This window comes from Perca flavescens, chromosome 7 (genome assembly GCF_004354835.1).
Source record: "Perca flavescens isolate YP-PL-M2 chromosome 7, PFLA_1.0, whole genome shotgun sequence".
Lineage (NCBI taxonomy): Eukaryota > Metazoa > Chordata > Actinopteri > Perciformes > Percidae > Perca > Perca flavescens.
The window spans coordinates 21,065,952-21,086,170 of NC_041337.1; the positions used below are offsets into that span (position 1 = coordinate 21,065,952).

Here is a 20,219-nt window from a genome sequence, read left to right on the forward strand (position 1 = left end):
CAACATATCTGTAATCCATGGCTCAATTCAAACAGGATCAAATAATTATTATTATCTCTCCATTGACTCTCGTTCATATTTTTACCAAATAGACCTTTTTCACAGCAGACATTTTTGACTTGTCATAGTAGGAAAAGCACCTGAAATTGATAACCTTAACGATGGCTAAATTCCATCAAGTGTCCCAGTAAGCTATTCCAGTGAGTCAGCACGTACAATACCAGGGCCTCTCCTAAGTGGAATGCAGCCATCATTAATGGTTTGGAATACACATGTGCTTTTCCTGCTATGACATGTCAACATGTCTGCCGTGAAAAAGGTTGATTAAGGTCCCATGGACCGGAAGTAGAAGGGTGTGACTTCTGGCAACTTTTCTACAGAAAGTAGGGTGGTTAGTGGGGGTTAGTGACTGTTAGTCAGTTAGTCATGACAGTTATGGAAACATGGGGGGAGGGGCGAGCTTGCTCTGTTTTGAATTTACTTGGAAAGGCAACAGAAGTGACCATGCAGGAACTCATAGTGCACCTTTAACTATTAGTTACTTTTTGTGTGGTAGCAAATTATTGCACCAAATAAACTATTTTGTATGCAAGTTACTGTTAAGAATATCTAAAAGACGTGTTTGTTCTGATTTCTGGAGGAAGGTGGAGAGGCTGGGGTCGAATTGAAAGTTAAGCAAGAGGTTTAATAAAACAACATGAAAACGACAGTCAAAACACAATCAAACATAAAACATAAAACACTGCCAGCAGCAGACTGCAAAACATGCTTCCCCTGTCGGGTCACAGTTAGCAGCCATGCGACATGACAAAACAAATACACTGTAAACAGCGGACTGCAGCAGTTTCCCCTTGCGGGGTCACAGGCTGTAGTCCCGAATCTTACTCAGGATCAGAATTATATCCCTTGGAATTGTGGGTGTTTCCCTGAATGGAAACTGTCCCAGGTTAAAGACACACCTCTGATTTCAGGTTTACCCCAGGTCACAGACAAAGGTTGTTTCACATGGTAGTGCCGATTCTGTTCAAGTTTACAGAGTTTGCATTTCCTTTGTTCTAATCACGTCTGGCTCCCCAAAAGCAGATACAATAGTTACCTTTCCTGTGGGGACAATGAGTCTTCTTCATATGCTAAATGTCAGACATGACCTGATTAATTCTTTAGAAGCTAGGTTTTGTGTGAGGCAGTCAAATGCTGATTAGTGTAGTTACTTGATTAAATTTAGCTGCAGGCCCCATTAAACATTGTTTTCCAAACAGGCTTTAACTTTTTTAAACCTAACATTACTCCGTAGTTTTACATAGAAGGCTTTATACAGTAGCCTAATCCCTGCATACTGTTGAAGTTAAAAAGTTAAAACCTGGCTATTGTTTTGAAAACAATGTACTTGCTAGATCTAATTAAATACACTAATCAGCATTTGACTGCCTCACCCAAACTCTAGCTTCTAAAGAATTAATTAGGTCATGGCTGTTATTTAGCATACTGTAGGAGACTCATTGTCCCCACAGAAAAGGTAACTGTTGTCTCTTTTTGGGGGAGCCATCCCCTGTTGAGCCAGACGTAATTAAGACAAAGAACGAGTATTGCTGTAGTTTGGAAACAATTGACACCGTCTCGGTAAGATCCTGTGACCGGGTGTAGCCTCAAGACACTGATTGGGAACATACACCTTTTCTTTTGAGAGACATCTGACCAATAGGGGAAGATTTCATTTGAGGAACCACTCAGATGTAGGGGAATAAATGTATGATCCGGGGAATGTCTCAGGACTGCAAGCACTGTTTACAGTGTATTTGTATGTCATGTCACAGGACTGTTCTTCTGTGACTCCGCAAGGAGAGCATGAGATCAGTCCGCTGTCAGCTGCAGTGTAACAATTGTGTTTTGACTGTCTTTTTCATGTTGTTTTATTAAACCTTTTTGCTTAACTTTCAATTCGACCCAAGCCTCTCCTTTCTCCTCCAGAAATCGAAGAACGCGTCTTTTAGAGATTTCTTAACTATACATTCTTGCAGTAGCCTACCTGTACCTTTTATTGTGGTTTCTCTAGTCACGTAATGGGAAAAGTGTGGACTTGCAGCCTCAGCATGACTCTGCATCTGTTTGTAAAAACAGGATTTCCATACACAATAGCTGGTGTCAATAATGTAAGTTACATTTGTTATATCAGATGGATGTATGAAGCAATGCTGTCGATCGTATTCATATTCACACACCCTGAAATGTATTTGTGCAAACAAAAGAACCGGTTTACTTCTATGTGTGTAACCGCCCGCTTTACCCCGCCCACCTAGGCTCGCGGTATCTTACAGGCTGCAGAAAGAAACCACCTCACCATCTCAGAGCAGCGCTGTTAAAGTCGCCGGCAGCCGCAGTTTTCTCTCACAGTTTTTGATCCAAAATGACCATGAAACTGGCTTACTGGGATATTCGTGGGGTGAGTTCAGCCGTCTTCCTTGTTATTAAAGTAACGTTAGCTTCTGTTGTTTGCAGCGCTGTTGATGTTAACGTTAACGGCTGTCGTTGGAAAACCTCCAGACCAGACCCCGGTTTAAAACACACGCCGCGTTCCTGACTTTCAAACTGTTTGTAACTTACTTAATAGTAGTCTACTGACATTTACATTTTACTAACGCTACATAAGAACTCTAACCAGAGTCTCGCTCCGCGAAATGTCATGTGATGTGACGTTAACTACGATACACCTGGGACTCCGTGTGCACCATTGTTCTAGCTGACGCTTTTCCATTAAATGGTACCTACTCGCCTCGACTCGCCTGTTTTGGTTTTCCATTACGAAAACCTGCTAACCGGTACTCAGTCGAGGTTCCAAGCGAGCTGAGGCGAGACGAGAAGGTGACGTGAAACCTGCTGATTGGTCGGAAAGAAGCGTCACTGATCACTGCATTAGAGACTGCATTTTTAAATAGTTTGGCCAGCGGTGTTTTTTTGCTGCCGGAGGCTCATGTCAATGGAGGCTCCACGCAGAGCTTTCTCCGTAGCATACAAGTGGCCTGATGGTTATGCTGGTGTGTGCATGTGTGATGTGTGTGTGTCGAGTCGCCGTATGTGTGTGTGGGGGGAGCTAGTGAGCGAGGGAGAAGTGAGAAAGAGACGATTATCTCCGCAGCTAGTAGCGACTCTAGATTCATATATATATGTGAGAGAAACAAAGCGAGTAGCGACTCTAGAGTCCTATATATGTGACCACGGTGGGAAATCTGGAGCAGTAAACGTTAACTATCTCTTTGATATCATGTTGTTTACGGAGACGGTGAACCAGGAAATGAGTCGGGGATATGCATTGACATATATATAATGGACCAACAGAGCCCGTTGCTCTGGACGGAGACCAGTGAAGGCTATTAGAAGCACTTTTCCGGTGATGGCCAGCTTTACTGCGCAGCCTCCAACTGAGAGAGACAGCGTAAATGTGACGTCAGCAACCTGTCTGAAAGTGTGAAGTCTTCTGGTAGCTGTGACGAGAGAAATCTCAATCATTCCCAATCTTACAGAGACGGAGAGTGTAGGTATATGTAAGGAGATAACATAGACACAGGTTAATTACTGATCACTAACATGCTAGTTAACATTAGTAATTAAACCTAAACAGCTAATGGAAGTCCAAACTGCCTGCGAGCTTCTCCTGTACTATACGGTAATTCCTCTACTATGCGACAGTAAGTCACTTGGTTATGACACAATCGTTAGCCTATTTTTATAAAAACGTCTGCTACGGAGCCATAACGTGAGGTACAAGGTAATGAAGCCTTTTATACATTGTTGTGTTTCTTTAGAACTAAACAACGGACAAATATAGTCTTTAAACGCTTCGGATGTAAAGTTATTCGTCTGTCAAGTGACTTAAAAAAATAATGGCGGTCAGCGGAATGCTAACAGGAGGTGATGGCCAGTTAGCAACAAAATGGCACCATGATGGCTCGAGTTCTGAAGCGAAGCTTACCCCCTTGGGATATGTCAATGGGAAAGCAAGCTAATAAGCCACGCCCACGACAGTCGCTATGACGACCAGCCACGCTGAGGCGATACTAAAATCTGCAATGGAAAACCTGTGGAAAACGGCCGCACAGCGAGTCGAGGCGAGTCTATGTCTATATATATATATATATATATATATATATATATATATATATATATATATATATATATATATATATATATATATATATATATATATCTCAACTGTAACTGTTGCTTACGTTACTGTCTGTTGCTACTAACGTTAAGTTGCCAACGTTAGCTAACCTGTCCGATTTGCTAGCTACTTGCAAGGGGCAAAAAAACTGTATTTCTAACAGAGCAGCTAAAATTGTCAGAACATCGGGACCGACATGCTTTAGTGTGCAGGCACTTGCACACCCAATTCAAGTAACGTTAGTGAAGTCTCTAATGGTTAACGTTAACTGCCATCCTTCTGATGGGGCTGAACAAACCACTACTGTCTCATATTTTCATTAATTTTCTATTAATCGGCCTTAATATGACATTAATTGTATGTGACCAAAACTAAAAAATCAGTAGGCACAGCCTTGCCTTCTTTTTTTTCTTTTGTTTTTTGCAGGTGCTGGATAATCGGTATAAGCTGTACACCTTGTGGAGTTGTCAGACTTAAAAACCTCACACTTCACATTTGAGAATCTGCAGCAAATGTTTTGTATTTTAACCTGATAAATCACTTATATTTGTGATTGTTGATGACACAAATACTTTTTTTGGTCCCCTCATGAAATTGTTCAGTTACAGTTGCTCCCAGTCATATTTAAGGCATAAATAAGAATACAAAAAAATGCATATAATTAGTACAGCAGTTGGTTAAGGTCAGTAGAGGTAATTCAAGACTTGGGAAGGGCTCTCCTACCCAGGACTTGACCATAACTATTGACAACTCTGTGGTAGTCCCCACCCAGACTGCTAGAAACCTGGGTGTGACACTTAACAACCAACTCTCCTTCACTGCCAAGATTTCGGCAACTACCCGATCGTGTTGATACATGCTGCATAATATCAGAAGGATATGTCCCCTTCTAAACCCTATACCCCAACCTGCCCACTCTGCTTTGCATCAGCCAACCTGCTTGCTGCCCCCTTATTTATTTATTTATTTATTTATTTATATTTATTTTTATATATATATATATATATATATTTATATATATATATATATATATATATATATTTATATATATATACATACATATATACATTTTAATTGGAAGTCACTTTGGATAAAAGCATCAGCTAAATGACATGTGGTGTAATGTGAAGACTTGTAGCCCTTAAATAATTAACATACTCTGATTTTTGGATAAGCTTGCCCAGCCTGCCCGTCTGCTGCTGGAGTACACTGGCACCAAGTATGAGGACAAGTTTTACATCTGTGGTGAAGGTAACTCACCAATTCAATCAACAGATACACAGCGGTCATATTTTTAACCAAAGAAGTGACCTAATTGTCCATACAACATACCTACTTATTCATCTAACCCACATTTATCTCGCACAGCTCCCAACTATGATAAGAGCTGCTGGTTTGATGAAAAACCAGACACTTGGAATGGACTTCCCCAATGTAAGTGAGTTTAACTTGTGAGTATTAATTGAAGTGTAAAGCTGGTTTAAAATGTCCGCTAATAATGGTATCGTGTAACATCTCAACGTAGCTGCCCTACTTGGAGGATGGAGACAGGAAGATAGTGCAGAGCAATGCTATCATGAGATACATTGCTCGTAAGCACAACTTGTGTAAGTATTGTGTGTTTATTCCCCATATAAATAATTTGTTCAAAAGAGACAAAATACTTATACTTAATACTTATGGTCTCTTTTCTTAAAAGAAGGAACCGCACAATTATACACAGGTTTCAGGTGCAGTATCTCAGTCTTTAGTCAGTGTCTCACTAAATCGGATCTGATCCCAGGCGGAGAGACAGAAGATGAGAAGGTCCGTGTGGACGTCTTGGAGAACCAGGCGATGGACTTCAGAAACGGCTTTGTGATGATGTGCTACACTGACTTTGTGAGTCCTACACTAAAAGTTTAATAACATTGAATGTGTCCTGTTATGCCTGCATCTTCACTAAGGCCAACATCATCTCTCTTACATCAGGACAAGATGAAGCCAGGGTACCTTAAGATGCTGCCAGATGTACTCAAGCAGTTCTCAGGTTTCTTGGGAGACAGGAAGTGGTTCGCTGGTGACAAGGTATGTCAGCCCTTAAATGTGGGAATCTTCATATGTTGAGCACAGTCATTTTTAAATTTGCATTAATCTGTTGTTTTTTTTACACCACAACCAGTGTTGGGGAGTAACTAGTTCCAAAATAAAGGGAATTGTTACTGGGAAAAAATGTCATTAAATTACAGTTATCTATAGTCATGTTTCCATCTAATTGTCAAGCAAATTTTAAGCAAACTTTTAAAATGCCGAAAAAAAAAAAAAAAAAAAAGAGAAGGCGAATTAGAAGTGTTTAAAGCGAGTAAACTAGACTTCGCAAAGCGCACTCCAACTCCACTACGCGCCTCGTGCCACAAGTGTACGGCGCACTGGATGGGACTCATATCCCGATCCTTCCCCCATCCAATGGATACTGAGACTATTGTCATGTGAGTTACATGTTTGCTACGTCACAACTTATTCGGCAAAGCTGTTTCCATCTCCCATTTTGCGCAAGTTTGCGGAAGTTTTTTTTCCGAATTTTGCCGTTTTGGTCAACATTTTCTAATGAAATACTTAAAAATACGTTGATGGAAACATGACATATGAAAATGTTCATGATTACATTGGGGGTAAATTTGTGGGTAGAAAAACCAAACCGATAAGCTTAAAAAGATTATGAAGCTTTATAGCGCTAAGGGAGAACTGCAGTGTTGGGTGATGCATGTCATGTCAAATGGGTCACTAATAGTGACAAACGCCCAAGCCGTTTGACTGATTGGTCTAAAAACAACTGTTGATTAGTGCTACTTTGAAGGTTAGTTTAGGCTGTTTCTTGCTTTCAACATTTTTTATTTTTTTTTAATATAACGTTTCTTTACAACAGATCACTTTTGTGGACTTCATCATGTACGAGCTGTTGGATCAACACAGGATGTTTCATCCTACGTGCCTGGATGACTACAAGAACCTCAAAGATCTTTTGGACCGTTTCGAGGTGAGAACACTCAACTGTTGTCAGATACAAACTAGGGCTGAAACGATTGCTCGAATAATTCGATTTACTAAAAATCCTTGATGCAAAATGATTTGCCTCAAGGTTCGTTTAATCAATACCAATGTTGTATCGCTCAATGTGTTTCGTCACGGAGGATAATTACTGTCGCACACCGGGCTGATGCTACTGGCGACACATGCCATGAAGACAGAGATTTTGATAACAAAATGAAGAAAGAGCGTAAGGGGCTAAGAGAAGAGACGGGCTGGAGAAGACGACAGAAAGTGTCCTAAGTTTGGAATCAGTTCAAATGTAATTAAAACGAAAACTCTGTACAGTGTACTGCAAAATCAAACTAGTTTACCACAATAATAGCACAACGTCAATGCTTCAGCATCTCAACAGAAAACATTGAGTCTGACTTAATCATCCATTCCACGAAGCGGACCCGACAAAAGTCAATCAGAGTCGTATGGACGATGAAACTACACCAAACACAACAACTACCAAAAACAAAGGCAAGAAAATGCGTAGTGGTGACCACGATCTGATCTAAAGAGCCGACTTGTTGACTATCCCTTCGGAAGAACAGCTGATTGTTGCACACCATTTTCTCTCACTCTCTCTCTCTTTACAGAGAAACCGCTGATCAATGACCTACTAGCATAAGTGTAACAGAGCTGTGTAGCATTGTAATCAAATATATTAATGAAAATAGGTTGAGTATAACTAATATATACTTATAGGCCTATATACAGATCAGTCTCAGAATGAAACTTGTAGTTCTGGAAGTTAAGTGTCACAACTTAAGGTAATGTTTATATATATTTAATGTACTGTATGCCTTAGTTTGAGTTTATTGCATTTCAGAAAATGTTTTCTTTAAAAACGATGTATGGGACTTAAATGCACTTAATACGTTTGGGTTTTTTTTGAGAGATGATATTGTAAGCAATGTAGGCAATAAAAATGTTGCTTATTCTGAAAATTAAACCAAACTATTGTATATTATTTCTCTTCAATAAAACAAAAGTATTTCTTATGCGATTTACTTAATTAATTGATGGAATAATCGGTAGAATACTTGATTACTAAAATAATCAATAGCTGCAGCCCTAATACAAACAGCACATCTTGCGATAGTCGGGGTGATTTCTATAGGTAAATGTTTATGTGGAGTTGCTCCTATGCTGGTCTTGCAAAATAATTTTTGAATGGCTTGTTATATCATAGGCTCTGGAGAAGATTGCTGCCTACATGAAGTCAGACAGATTCATGAAGACTCCTGTCAACAACAAGATGGCCAAGTGGGGAAACAAAAAAGAGAAATAAGGCCTAGAACAAAAGTTCCCAAGTGCCACTAACTCAACAACTTGTGAATCCAGGACTAGAAATAAGATTGTCTTTAGTATGTCTTTTTATAAGCAGTTTACTAGCTGGTTCTGTAGATTTCATGCCCTTTAATCACGTTCTACAGTTTTCCAAATATGTATGTGCCAGTTCTAAAATCAGTTTTTCAGAATTGTGTGAAAAAAGATCCAGGTTTGGATTGATATTATAAAGATAATTAGAAACTTTAATTTGAATTAAAGCACTTAATTTACTTGTCACATTTGAAAGATTTGTTTTGGACAAATTAAAGTAAATCTTGTACTGACTTATTTTCTTTGAGTTTGTGAATCAATTTCCACATCACTTTCTGTACAATACATGACATGTATGCATCAATTAAATATAAAATAGAGGGTATAAGTTAATGCAGCAGAATATAATATACTGTATTTTTTCAGTATATATGTAATAAACAACTTGGTTAATGCTAGTTATTAAGATAATGGTGTTGGATTGAACAAATGTCTACATACTTTTTGGGATAATCAGTTAGATTTAAGTTATACATTATAAATACATAATTTACTTGAAATAATGAAGTACATTATAAGTGAAATAAATTAAGTAAATTATTTTAATAACTCACAATTGTTGCCGCTGGTGATACATTACACAAGATGTAAGCTCACCTAAAGGATTATTAGGAACACCTGTTAAATTTATCTTTAATGAAATTATGTAATCAACCAATCACATGGCAGCTGCTTCAATGCATTTAGGGGTGTGATCCTGGTCAAGACAATTTCCTGAACACCAAACTGAATGTCATAATTGGGAAAGAAAGGTGATCTAAGCAACTTTGAGCGTGGCATGGTTGTTGGTTGCCAGACGGGCTTGTCTGAGTATTTCACAATCTGCTCAGTTACTGGTTGTTGAATCAATGCCACAAAGAATGAAGGCAGTTCTGAAGGCGAAAGGGGGTCAAACACAGTATTAGTATGGTGTTACTAATAATCCTTTCGGTGAGTGTATATTATGTCAAGTTTCATTCAGTAAAAGTGCTTTCCTTTAAACAACAAATGCTGAAAGCAACACATTTATGACAAGAGGATGAATTAGACAATAATTCCAGATGATCTGTAGATGAAGTCAGGAGAAAACAAACCGAAGTGAAGCAGGACATTAGTAGCGGCCGTTGTACAGGCTCGATGGTTCACTGGCGAGCTGTCGGGAACAGTATGAAACATTACTAATGCGCTGCAGTTGGATGTTGGGCAGAAACACGTTCCATGCAAGGACTAAACATGCGCTCTTGGACCCTGTTTACACGTACATGGTTATTTTTACAAACTCAGACATTTCCCTTCGTTTGTACCCTTCGTTTACATGCAAACGGAGAATTCGCCTCTGAAACCGAGTCTTTCTAAAAACTCTGGCCAGAGTGGAGATTTTGGAAATCTTCGTTTGCATGTAAACTGAGACAAACGGAGTTTAAGCAGCCGAGAGAGAGAAAGAGGAAGTGATTCGTTGCTGTTGTTGCTATTTTCGGGATTCTGATTGGCTAACGTGGGCTTGAGCTTCTCATTACACTGCTACCTACAGGTTTGGCACGCTCTTGGCTGCATTGACGGCATATATACACGGATACGTGTAAACGAACACTTTTCTGAAAACTGACCGCTGTGCACGATGTTACTTTTGAAAACGGAGAGGTTGAAATGTCCGTTTATGAAAATAGCCGGCCACGTGTAAACGTAGCATTGGAGGCAAACGTCAGTCCTCGAGGGGGGCAACATACATAGAGCTTATCAGAGCGTTTCCATGACCACAGTGGTAAACAAACTGCTGTGCTTACTGCACAGAAGGAAGAAGAAAAGAAAACAATTGGATGTGCATAATATGCCGATGCAGCCAGCCGTGGTTATTTTGAGCGGAAGTTAACCCAAACAGAAGGGGTCAGCTTTCTCGTTTCATGCATATAGTTTTTAAGCGTTTATGTACTTGGTGGACCCTGATTCCGCCCTTAGTGTGCGCATATCACATGGCATTACTTACTGCAATGGCTGATTTAATGGCCTGAAGCTGGAAGAAGACCTTGCCTCCTTCCTCAGGACACACAGTCCTAATCTCATCCTTGGTCATCCCCAGAAGCAGTTTACCAGTCAGCACCCCAAGGCTGGTCGCAGTGCTGTACACGACAAGGCATGAAACGCACAATATCTGACTTCATCATGCAATACAAGTCTTATTTAGAGTACAAGCATCGTACATTATAGCTCCCAGTCCCTCTGTACATTATTTCACTCACATTTTGGAGAAACCTTTGTACTCCAGCCAGGCTTTGACCTCTGCAGGTGGGGAGGACATGTCCAGAGTGGCAGGACCACGAGTGTCCCGCTGTGAGGGAGAGTGAAGAGAATAAAATATCTCATGTGAAATGTTGTTAAGTGGTTATTCAGTGGAGCTACGTGTCGCTTACCGGTAGATCTTCCATGGGCCCGTCGCTCTCCATCTGCTCCAGAACATTCTGAGGAACGTTGCCTTCCTCGTTGCGAGCGTTACGAACAAGCCACCATTGCTTGGATTTCTGAACCACCTGTAAAAAGCCCAAAGAACAAACACCTCAAGCCCCTGAATGTTGATAATGGCAGGAATGATTGTGACTGCGGTGTATATATACAAATAGCTCTATGAAGAATTAAATAGAAACAAGGCTGTATCCACAATAATGTAGTGAAGAAGTATAACGTGAAGTTTTAAACAGATTTCTTAAGCCTGGGTGTTGGCTCTCTGCTGCTGTTCCAAAGTCCGTTGGAAGCGTTAAAGAAACAGCACCAGCCCTAATTCACCAGCCTGTCACTGAACTGCAACTCTTATCAACTGGAAACTTAAATTATAGACAATTAATTGCACTGTTAATAACAGCCAGTGGTTAGTTTTATAGTTATAATAATGTCAAGAAATTATTTATTTATTATTCATTAAGGTCTATGGCCTGCATTTGTACATCCAGTGTACATACAGTATGGACACATTGGCTAGACTGGCTGGAAAGATATGAGCTGTTTGTGGTGGGGGTAACTATTACATTTCCTGTCCAGTGAAAACTAAAAAATTAATTTGAATTTGTTTGATAAACTGAAGGTTTGTGTTCCTTTATTGGTTGAGAAGATTATCCTACGTCTTAAGATAAATAAACTATTTACCAACCCCTCCTGGCTCAGCTGGAAATCGTCACATCGCTGTTTTTCAGGACAGCGATGCTACAAACATGATGATCTTATAGAATATGATGCAGTGCTGTAGATTAAACTACCCAACAGTATATAAGCCTTGAACATCTATAGATACACATTAATGCAGAACTAATATTAATCCAGAAACATCATATATAATAGTTAAACACTTGTACTCTTCATACTTTAAGTACATTTTGCTTTTTTGAACAGGTCATGAATGTGGGACTTTTACTTGTAGTGGAGTATTTGCACAGTGTGGTAGTAGTACTCGTTTCATCTGATCTGAGGCCGTATGTGGTAGTAGTCACCATCTGGTGGTGAGTTGGGTCAGGGGTGGGGAAGACTCTGGACAGAGTTGTAGTGCGGGTAAATAGATATGAATACAGACTTTCAACTCACACCTCCAACACTGGTGGAGGCTGGGGGCATTGAACCCATCTGTTGTTCCAGTTTTTTCGGCGAGGAGCTGTGGTCTTAGGATCTTAGGTGCCTCAGGGGCGGTAACCCACGAACACCGTGGTGGACACCAGTGGTCAGGAAGCCGTCCGACTGAAAAATTCTTCCGGGATATGTTATCTTTTGTAATTTGTTAATTAAAGTTTGGAGAAGACATGGAGAAGGACTGCCCAAAGAAAAAAGCCAAACCATCCAAGCTGTGTACAGTAAGGATGGGACTTTGAACAACAGTCTTTGAGGAAAATGGACTTTAGGACAATGGTTTGGTAACTATCCCAGGCGGAACACATGATGCTACACAGTGGCAAAGCCCCGGGTTTTGATCAGTCAAAAACAAGGCTCTGGGTGTGGAGGGGTTGTCCAACTTCAACCACTGGGACGGTGCCAAAGGAGTGGCAGACTGGGGTGGTTTTCATCTCAATTATGAACAACAGCCTCCCTGGTAAAGTCTACTCCAAGGTGCTGGAAAGGAGGGTTCGGCCGCTCAGTCGAACCTCGGGTTGAGGAGGAACGGTTGTCCTTCCTGGAACAACGGACCAACTCTCGCAAGGATCCTAAGCCTGATGCCCAACCGGTCTACATGTGTTTTGTGGATTTGGGGTGCCGGGTCCCCCGGGAGATACTGTGGGAGGTGCTGGGTATGGGGTGAGGGGTCTCTACTCAGGGCCATCCAATCTCTGTATGACCAAAGTGAGAGCTGTGTCGGGTTCTCATAAGTGGACCGTTTCAGGTGAGGGTTTAGGGTCACCAATCCTGTTTGGGACAGGATATGTGGGTGGGGAGGGGGCAGTTTGGTGGGCTGGGGATCCATCGCTGCTCCAGATGATGTGGTCCTGATGGCATCATCGGCCTCGACCTTCAGCACTCACTGGATCGGGGATGTAAAGCGGTTGGGATGAGGGCACCTCTAAATCGGAGGCCATGGTTCTCAGCAGGAAACCGATGGAATGCCTTCTCCAGGTAGGGAATGATCTGAAGGAGGACCTTGGGGTTTTGTTATGAGGTGAGGGGACAAGGAATTGGGCGGAGAAACATTCAATCTATCGCCGAAAAAGAGCTGAGCCAGAAGGCAAAGCTCTCGAAGTATCTAATATGGTCATGAAGGCTGGGTCATGACCGAAAGAGCGAGATCAGGTACAATTAGGAGGGTGGCTGTCTCCCTTAGAAATGAGAAGCTCAGTCATTGAGGAGCTCGATTAAGCCAATCGGGCATAATAAAGGGAGGTGTTATATAATAATATATTATATACCTCTCTTTCTGGTTAAGTCGGGAAAAAAGTTTTCCCCTCCCTGTTGAGTTACAATAACGAAGATGGATGGATGGATGGATGGTTAGTTTTTAAAGTAAAATTGAATACTGCTTCCAACACTGGTGACTACATCTGTTGTCCATTTTTCTTTCTTTTGGAGCCGAAAAAAATTCTTCTGCATTTTTGTAATTTGTTAATTAAAGTTTACACTGCCCAAGAAAAAGCAAACCAGGGATTTGAACAACAGTCAAATGGACTTTAGGACAATGGTTTGGTAACTATCCCATGACACAGATGCTGTCAGTTTTGTCAGTCAAAAACAAAGGAGTCATATCCAACTCCACTGACCATGTTTTTCATCTCACCTGAACAACATCTCCCTTCATAATGCTCAGCTCTCGGTTGTTCCTGGCCACAAAGTCGTAAATGACCCGCATGTACTGGGGTGCCTTATGGGAGCTGGGTGGTAAACGCTCGCTCCTCCTCATTGGACCACTCTGATTAGGGAGTGGGGAAGGCATGTGTGAGGGGGCAGGCGGCTGCCAGCCATCGTAGAACTCGGGGATGTAAAGTGGGACATCGTCGTCCGGCCATCTGGACCTATGAGGTGACAGGAAGGCAGGAAACTTAAGCCAAGTTAAAAGTAAAAGTATCTAATACTGAAGTGTACAATTAACTGTCTCAGAAATAATTGCGATTAACAATATAATAAATATATAATAATATAATATATCTCTTTCAGTCAAAATTTTTCAGTTACAATTTACTTTTTTTTTTAAACAAATTAAAGATTTGAATGAATTCCAGGATACATCTTTTGGTTATATTACAGTTATGTGACCCAGATAATGTCATAACACAGGCCCACTGCCTATGAAGTAAACAACACCTCTTTATTATCATAAAACTACTTTCTAACTATCCCCCGTTGTCATTTTTGTTGCTATGAACGTGTATAGGATCAAGTGCCAACAATCACTGACAACACTTGAAATAATAAAAATACAGTCTGACCAACACTTATATAATTACAATTTGGCATATGTAAACAGTCATACGCCTTAAGACCTTAGCTAATGTTAGCAATTCATTGTGGTTAAACAAAGACACCATAATTATGTAAACAAATTGACAATTAGACAATTATGTAATAACTGTTTCAGGCCTACTGAAGTGACATCTTAACTTGATTTCACGAACATTGTTTCTACAGTAATGAGCTTTTTCAGACACATCTGTGAGTCATGGATTTGAGATCATTCAAGTATGACAAATGTACACAACAACAACAAAAACACAGTAAGAAGGCAGGTCCTGGCATGTCATTAGGAGTTATAGATGTTTTATTCACAAAATGTTTTAGTACCACTTTCTAATGAGGCCCCCTTCATAAAGTAATAGTTTGACGTTTTAGGGAATCTGCTTATTTGCTTTCTTGCAGAGAGTCGATACCACGTAAATATGAAGCTTGAGCCAGCAGATTGTTAGCTTAGCATAAAGACTGGAAACGGAGAAAACAGCTGGGCACAAAGGTGAAAAGAAATTACATTTATATGTTTATCCTCTATAATGCAGCTATAAAAAGTAAGTGTGGGAAGTTAAACACTAGTTGGTCTAAATGGTTCATAACTGATCAATAAAGCATTAGTAAACTAATAAATACAATTATGTCAATGTATTTCCTTGTTGTCCATTACCAAAATTAACGTCTCAAGCAGAAAGTACAATCTTAAACTGAAATTAGCGGTAGTTTAAAATTAAAACACTCCTATCATATTTTCCAAAGAACATTAATGCAGCATTAACTCTGACATATCATAACTATCTACATATCAGCAAATGCACACACTACGCCCCAGGTTAAGGCGTGTCTGGGCGCTTAAAGGTGCACTTACAATCAGAGGGCTATATATGAGAAGGTGACAAGTTTAGTGTATGAGGGTTATAAAGGCCACCCTACCTGGGGAAGTTCCAGTAGTCTCCGAGAGACTTCCACAGCTCGTCTTCCTCCGGGTTGACCACCCGACTGAGCAGCCGCAGGGCCGCCTCTGTCAGCAGGGGGGAGAGCACAGTGGGAGGCAGGTCTGCAGGATACTGAGGCAGTATCTGTGGAAAAATGAAGGAAGTATAGATGTTGGTATCGCCTCCAATACTCCCTAAAACGCTGGTATCGGGAGGTACTGGAGTTTATGCACCGATCAGATACCACGTAATAAAGCCCTAAAGAAAATCTACGTTCAAGTAGTTTATGTTCTTTTTCCGTTATAACTGGATAATAAAAGAAAGTTCTGTGGCATTCATTGTCTGTGATTGTTCATGTTTCACAAAGAGTTTAACCTGAGCCAGACCGACAACAAAGATAGAAATGATATCACATCCATACAGGGATAGTAATATACAGTTGTTAAAACATAATAAAATATATGACACACTGGTATCGGATCAGTACTCGTTATCGGCCGATACGCAATTTCAGGTATCAGAATCGGTATCGGGAAGCAAAAAATGATATCGGCCCATCTCTAGAAGGAAGTATCAACTTTTAAGGTCAAAGAAAATATGAACACACTTAGTGGAGTGACAATCGCTGTAAATAATTGGTGCCTTGAAAGTAGATTCACCCAGACAAAAAAATAAGTTTAAAAGAGCTCACCATGTCTAAACTAGTGAAGAAGATGTGAACAAAGTCAGCAGCTGTGGGGCTGGTTAGTGTCCCGTCTAGCTGGCCCTGTAATACCAAGAGCTTTTCAGTCACACTGCAGCCATCGTACATTTCAGTCAACACATTAGAGCATTCACCCAAAATCTTTCCAAACCACACTGGTCAATTTATAATCTGCGGAGCCATTTAAAGTATTTACCAGCAGATTGAATCCATACTTGATTTTTTGAAGACAGGAGACATATTCCTCCCAGGGTGGCAGACTGACAGCTGCTGCTGGTGCTGCAGGAGAAAAAAAAAATTAACTTATCAGACGTGCTATCAGCATGTCAGCACCTATAAGGAGGTCACTTCTCCAATTATTCCCTCCTTAAAAGGTTCAGTAAGTAACTTTTATAAAAAAATATTTTTTTGTCATATGTGCTGTAAGGGTCACTATATGAGACTGATAATCATGTTCCTCTGCCTCCTCTCAGTGATCTTTATGGCATTTGCAAGTTTCCACCGCGTTCAAAGATAAACAACCAATTATTTGTTACTGCATTACCTATTTCTTGCCTCAAATGTTTTAAGAAACATATTATAGTGAACTGTTTAGCAGTACAATGAGAACATTTGTGACCAAGTCGAGCCAAAAGCAAGCTTTGCCCACCAGACAGAGCAAACTTTCTCATTTTACAGCTATTAAAATATGTTTCTGAAAACATTTGAGGCGACAAATAGGCCCACTGGGTTAGAGACTCCTTGACTACAATTGGTTGTTTTCCTTATGCCATTAGCAGCACCAGGAGGAGGCAATAGGAAAGTGATGATTTTCAGAGATGAAGTGATTCATGTAATAGTTTGAGCAAATATGACAAAAAGTTATTTTTAATTAAATTTATCAACTGTAGCTTTAATTATATGTGCCCTTGGAAAGATAAACTGGTAAAAGGATATTACCATTTTTCTTTGATTTCTTCTTCCCAAACGCATGTTTTTTCTTGCTCTTGTCTTTTTGTGGTAGAGAAGATGCATTTGCTGCAGCAGACACTTTGGCCATGAAGATCTCCAAATCATTTATAACGTGGTTTAAAATGTCCTGTGAAAAGGAGCACATGCATCAAACTGATATAATCCACTACCTATGACTTTTAATTTGTGGAAACGGTTCAATTGGCAGTACTGACTGTGTTCCTCTTCGTGTTCATTTGCTCAGCGACCTCTGGGCTACTCTGTAATTTATGAAGATCAGGATGGTGCATCGTTGCCTCTTGTGGGGGGAAGAAGGGTGGAGATGGCATATTTTCTACAAAGAACAAAAATGTATTGTTTGGAGACAAATATCAATGTTGACACAGTAGGTACAAAACGTACTGGATAGTTTATTGCTGAGCCCATTTTATTTGCACAGAACACATCCATAAACTTTTGTGATATTTGAGGAACTTAAAGGAGTTTCTGCTCCATGATGAAAGATTTTTTTCATATGCTTTCAGTGGATGCGATCAAGTCGTACCTGGTTCTCTGCTCCTCCACTGTGGGGGCGGGTGGTCCGGTGGTGGTGGGGTCCTCTCTTGCTGCACAGGACGAGGCCCAGCCTGACGGAAACTTCCTGGAACATGTTGCCCGATGATGTTCTCAAGATTACTCCTGACATCCACGACAAACAGTTAATGCATTTTACGGTTCATTTTCTTTTCAATTAATGTGATTTTATCTACCTTTAAACTGTATTCATGTGATGTGACATAGTACCTGATGTCAGACTGGTCTCTGCGTGGCTCCACAACATCACCTCCTTTTTGCGCTGCCTTATCCAGATCACTCTTGACGACCTCTGCCTGGTAAAACAGACCTGCTTTAAATCAAACTCCTACGTGACACCAGCACAAACCGCTTGTTATGAAATAACGGTTTCAGGGAATGGCCTTGATTTCAGAGATTTTACAATTCAGAATGACTATCACATCCTCCCTTCTCTGGAGCCTTTCAGGAGGTCAAAGATACAGTGAAGAGGTCAGTGAGGGTTCTGGTGAAATGTGACTCACCCCAGTTTCCTCACACTGGAACATGAAGACCTGAGGGATGCGTTTATTGCGTTGCTGCACAGTTACTGTCAGCAGAGAGTTGTAGGCACAGCTATCCAGCACAGCGTTGGTTTGCAGGATGCAGCTCAAAGGCAGAGACTCCAGCTCTGCCTGCAGAATCAGGATTGAACAGAACAAGCGCAATGACGACTGGTTTATGAAATACAGTTAATAATATTGAAAGTATTTACACGCAGACAAAAGTGGAGCTATGACCCTCTGAAAATGGTCACAATTCCTTTTCTAGTTCTAGTTTTTATTTTGTAATAAATTTAAACATTAGACGCTGAATGCCTTTCTCAGTCTTCATTCACAGACTGACTAAAAAAACACGAGGGCCAATGATGGAAATAAGTCCAGGGCTTTGTCGTTCTATCCCTGACAAAGTCTTATATGTTGTAATTTTTCTCCGCCAGGGAGAATCACAGGGCAGATAAACACATTATTTTTCACAGGCTGCTACCCGGGATGCTACAGACAGACACTTACCATCTCTTAAATACAAACATAGCAGAACACTTGGAATGAGATGTTCAACAATTAAGGTGGAATGTTATGATGGCCACAGATTTTTGACCATGTGCCGTACTTGTTTAAATGATCTGAATTGTGTAGCTACTAACCTTAGTCTCGATATCACTGAGCAGTAGATATCCACCCTGAACCTCCATGATCATCTCCTGAGGCCACAGACTACTTTTGGCATCCAGCCTCTTGAGCTTGGCCAAGCAGTCCTCTATAGTCTTCAGCTCCCGGCCGTCCAGTTCACAGGTGAACAAGTGCTGCGGAGTCCATGTGGAGAAGTCACGGATGAAGAGAGCTAAAAGGTTGTACTACGTGTCCATGCTGGTGCAGATTTCACAATCACTTACCTCCACTCTGACGTGAATGTTGTCAGGATGTTTGTTCAGCGCTTCGGAGTACTCCTTTCTCTGCACTGATGTGAAGAAATGTGTATTAAAAAAAAAAAAAGGTGTGACATTTTGTAATCACAAAAACAAAATAATTAGATGAGGTTTGTTTATGTCTGGGCATACTGTATATTGATTTCCCACTGGGTCTGGACATGTTGTTTCTCTGCAGTGGAGCACCCTTGAGGTCATCTTGTTGGAAAGCTCTCCTCTGCTGAGGGAGGTCCTCCTGTGAGAAACCCCTGAGGTATAATAAAAGCACAGTGATCGGAAGATAAACCACCAGCTGCACTGTAACCACAACACAGTATATAGTTATACAGTTATAGTGTTGTAAAGAATCTGATTGGTACTCAAAGGCTTCAACAAATGAATTATAGTGACTTGTTAACCTGAAAGTGAAATTAAATTTACTGACCTCGGGGAATATGAGAAAGGTCCGTTGTTTCCAAACATTCTTAAACTAAAGTCTGTCTTTTTTGGAAGTTTGTGTGTTGAAGAGTTAAAGCTTCAGATAGGCAAGAATTCCTTAAGAGCCACTCCAACCTGGAAGAAAAGAGGTTTCTCATGCTGGTAATCTGACACGGTATGAGTTGCAAAAATTACACCCCGTTTCATGTGAAACCAGGACAGATGGTTGCATAGACACACTCAAATGGATTTGTTAACCCAGTTGGAATATTTCCAGATTTTGACATCTTAAAAGTAAAACTAACTTCTCAAGGCCAAAATATCATTCTTCCTTTTACAACTTAAAGGTTGAATTCACAAGCAATAAAAGACTAGACCTAAAATAGAACATTTTCTCAGTTCAGCACTCACAGCACACCGCTACCGTCCCTCCTGGTCTGGTATGACCCGTATTTGATGGTGGCGGTTGCAGCTAGTGTTAGAACATTTTAGATAGATTGTGGTAACACTACATTTAACCATTTACCAGTATCTTGTGATTGTCACATGGCTACAAAAGGTGCATAGTTTTGCTTTAATACTAACTAAAATGCAAGCAGAAGCAAATATAAAGCACAAAGAATGCAACTTCAGCAATGATTAATCCGTCCTGGAGAGTTCACCAGAACAAATTATAGATCAATGAAGTGTATTTTGAAGCAGACACAAATTTGA

At 40.5% G+C, this 20,219-nt stretch overlaps 2 protein-coding genes across 2 annotated transcripts; one reads left to right on the plus strand and one right to left on the minus strand.

The window, feature by feature from the left end:
• Window positions 1–2,272: 2,272 nt before the first annotated feature.
• LOC114558453 (glutathione S-transferase Mu 3-like) lies at window positions 2,273–8,836 on the plus strand. The gene is given in 9 exon segments (XM_028582468.1): window positions 2,273–2,440; window positions 5,335–5,410; window positions 5,528–5,565; window positions 5,567–5,593; window positions 5,685–5,766; window positions 5,943–6,040; window positions 6,131–6,226; window positions 7,065–7,175; window positions 8,409–8,836. Coding segments are annotated over 9 exon segments (663 nt in total). The 5' UTR covers window positions 2,273–2,404; the 3' UTR covers window positions 8,508–8,836.
• An 806-nt stretch (window positions 8,837–9,642) lies between these two features.
• Window positions 9,643–19,251, minus strand: eps8l3b (EPS8 signaling adaptor L3b). Its single transcript, XM_028582599.1, has 16 exons — window positions 19,221–19,251; window positions 19,056–19,120; window positions 18,807–18,965; window positions 18,145–18,294; window positions 17,852–17,937; window positions 17,613–17,746; window positions 17,284–17,402; window positions 17,057–17,195; window positions 16,314–16,396; window positions 16,106–16,180; window positions 15,413–15,558; window positions 13,818–14,052; window positions 11,002–11,103; window positions 10,816–10,916; window positions 10,563–10,695; window positions 9,643–9,731 (listed from the first exon to the last, which is right to left on the minus strand). Exons 1-16 carry the CDS (start codon window positions 19,249–19,251, stop codon window positions 9,690–9,692), a joined length of 1,800 nt encoding a protein of 599 aa, XP_028438400.1. The 3' UTR covers window positions 9,643–9,689.
• Between the last annotated feature and the right edge of the window lie 968 nt (window positions 19,252–20,219).

Excerpts from the sequence above, each read along its gene's own strand:
- eps8l3b (XM_028582599.1), bottom strand. The coding sequence starts at position 19,251 with ATGTCCAGACCCAGTGGGAAATCAATATACA. Across the intron at positions 19,121-19,220 it reads CAGTGGGAAATCAATATACA|TGCAGAGAAAGGAGTACTCC; the intron begins GTATGCCCAGAC and ends TCTTCACATCAG. Across the intron at positions 18,966-19,055 it reads ACATTCACGTCAGAGTGGAG|CACTTGTTCACCTGTGAACT; the intron begins GTAAGTGATTGT and ends TGGACTCCGCAG.